The 983-nt window shown below is 43.9% G+C and overlaps 1 protein-coding gene across 1 annotated transcript in view; it reads left to right on the top strand.

The window, feature by feature from the left end:
* Nucleotides 1-437: 437 nt before the first annotated feature.
* rpgrip1l (RPGRIP1 like) overlaps nucleotides 438-983 on the top strand; it is a gene marked incomplete at both ends in the record, with an annotated part of 18,482 nt that continues 17,936 nt past the window's right edge. The window contains 2 exon segments of the mRNA XM_080544749.1: nucleotides 438-525; nucleotides 790-934. Of these exon segments, the coding sequence (XP_080400875.1) occupies nucleotides 438-525; nucleotides 790-934 (233 nt within the window).

Raw genomic sequence — 983 nt, 5'->3', positions numbered from 1 at the left:
TGTGATTGATTGTGTATGTTTCTGTAAAGAGTTGTAAGATTATAAACCTACACTTGTTTGTGTCTATTGCGATGCTGTGATGCTGTGACCATTTGATGTGATTTGATGCGACCAAATGCTGTGCAGGGCAGGTGCCACCACCTGAATTTACTGTTACAAAACGATTTATTTGACTTATTTCATTCAATGAATTAAAGAAATACGGTATGCAGTTTGATACTGAAACAAACACATGTGTGTAACTAGTATTTGAGTAGTTTTTCTACCTGATACTTGAGTCGTTTCTGAGGGCTAGTGTGTTTTTGTTTGTTGTTGTTGTTGTTGTTGTTGTTGTATTTCAGTAGGCTACTCTACCATCTTGTCCAGCATACCAGATACTTGGTCTTGGTCTCTTGTCTGGGTTACAGTTCTGATGTCTTTCCAGATTAATCTACAGGATGTCCGTGTTCACTGATGACACGGCGGCAGATGTCCCTGTGAAAGACATCACCCTGAACCTCAACCAAATCGGAGTAGGATTACCAGGTTTGAAATGCTCCTTATAGCGCTAATGCAATAGGAAAATGATTGGAAGCGTTCCACATCATAGAACAGCAGTGTTTCTTAAGTAAAACCCTTTGGGCCTTCAGGAATGCTGCAGTATATCTATTTTATATAAACAGAGGAACCTGACTGTGTCAGGTACAAGTACAAATATGATGAGGCTGTGACCTAGACCTTTGACTGTCATCGTAGCACTGCTTTAAGTCTTTAAGTGGTGAGCCGTGACTAAGCCGGCTCTGTTGGCAGAGTCCCTCGTGGCCCAGAATGCCCGGACCCGGCAGGACGTCTCGCGGGTGTCCAGGGAGGAGCTGGAGGACAGGTTCCTGCGGCTCCACGAGGAGAACCTGCTCCTCAAACAACACAGCCACAAACAGGAAGACAAGATTAAGAGGTGGGAGACAAACAACACACACACACACGCTCTGATACAACCCTCAAAT

This window comes from Nansenia antarctica, assembly GCF_963989245.1.
Source record: "Nansenia antarctica genome assembly, chromosome: 14".
Classification (NCBI taxonomy): domain Eukaryota; kingdom Metazoa; phylum Chordata; class Actinopteri; order Argentiniformes; family Microstomatidae; genus Nansenia; species Nansenia antarctica.
The sequence above is the reverse complement of the archived record's forward strand: the minus strand, read 5'-3'. Positions and strand labels throughout refer to the sequence as shown.